The following is an 801-nucleotide window of genomic DNA, read 5'->3' as shown; positions in this document are numbered from 1 at the left end:
ACCGTCACATTATAACGCTCCCACGGCTGAAAGGACGAGCATATTTGGTGGGATGGGGATTCGAACCAGCGACCCTCAGATTGTGAGTCGAGCACCCTAACCACCTGACCATGTCGGGCCATAAAATTTAATAACCTGGCAATTTCATAATCACTATATATGAGCTTTCCTTTATCATTCACCAAAGGTCCAACTTCCATTTGGCTAATCTTTAATGTATTTAAAAAAATTCTTACAGTTGATTGTTACACTTATAGCCAACCAGTTTCATACAACCGTTTTGATGTCTTGAATTCCTCTCTTGATCTTCTGTAACCCTCTATGTCTCCTTTTTAATTTATGATGCCTTTCTTTCATTTTATCCCTTATATTCTTTGTGAGCCAACATGGCAACAGAACACGAATTTCGCAAAGTTCAATAATTAGTTTTAGGCTAATACAAAGACTAATTGAAGCGCTCTACGTACAGAAATGCATGTTCATGAAGACCTATAGCAACATCTTTGTCCAGTGTAACAACACTCCTTTATGATTTTGATGTGCAGTATGTACGATATTATTATTATTATTTTAATGTTATAACAGTAAAAAACCAGTATATTTTGTTCTTTTTAGGTGTCCACAGAATATAATCTCACCAACATTACAGTCCGACTTATAGGAGGAAGAACACCAACCGAGGGAAGGGTGGAGCTACAAGTTCCGGGAAAAGGTTGGGGTGTTATTTGTGGAGACGGATGGGGTGTATTGGAAGCCATGGTGGCGTGCAGACAGTTAGGATTTGGATATGCACAGGCATCT

General features: G+C 38.8%; 1 protein-coding gene across 1 annotated transcript in view; it reads left to right on the top strand.

Moving 5' to 3' along the window:
• Window positions 1–563: 563 nt before the first annotated feature.
• LOC106463713 (lysyl oxidase homolog 2A-like) overlaps window positions 564–801 on the top strand; it is a 23,895-nt gene continuing 23,657 nt past the window's right edge. Inside the window, exon 1 of the mRNA XM_013923775.2 lies at window positions 564–801. Coding sequence (XP_013779229.1) covers window positions 788–801 — 14 coding nt within the window. The 5' untranslated portion in view covers window positions 564–787.

This window comes from Limulus polyphemus, unplaced genomic scaffold (assembly GCF_000517525.1).
Source record: "Limulus polyphemus unplaced genomic scaffold, Limulus_polyphemus-2.1.2 Scaffold1467, whole genome shotgun sequence".
Classification (NCBI taxonomy): Eukaryota; Metazoa; Arthropoda; class Merostomata; order Xiphosura; family Limulidae; genus Limulus; species Limulus polyphemus.
Note: the sequence above shows the minus strand (reverse complement) of the source record. Positions and strands in the feature narration are given on the sequence as shown.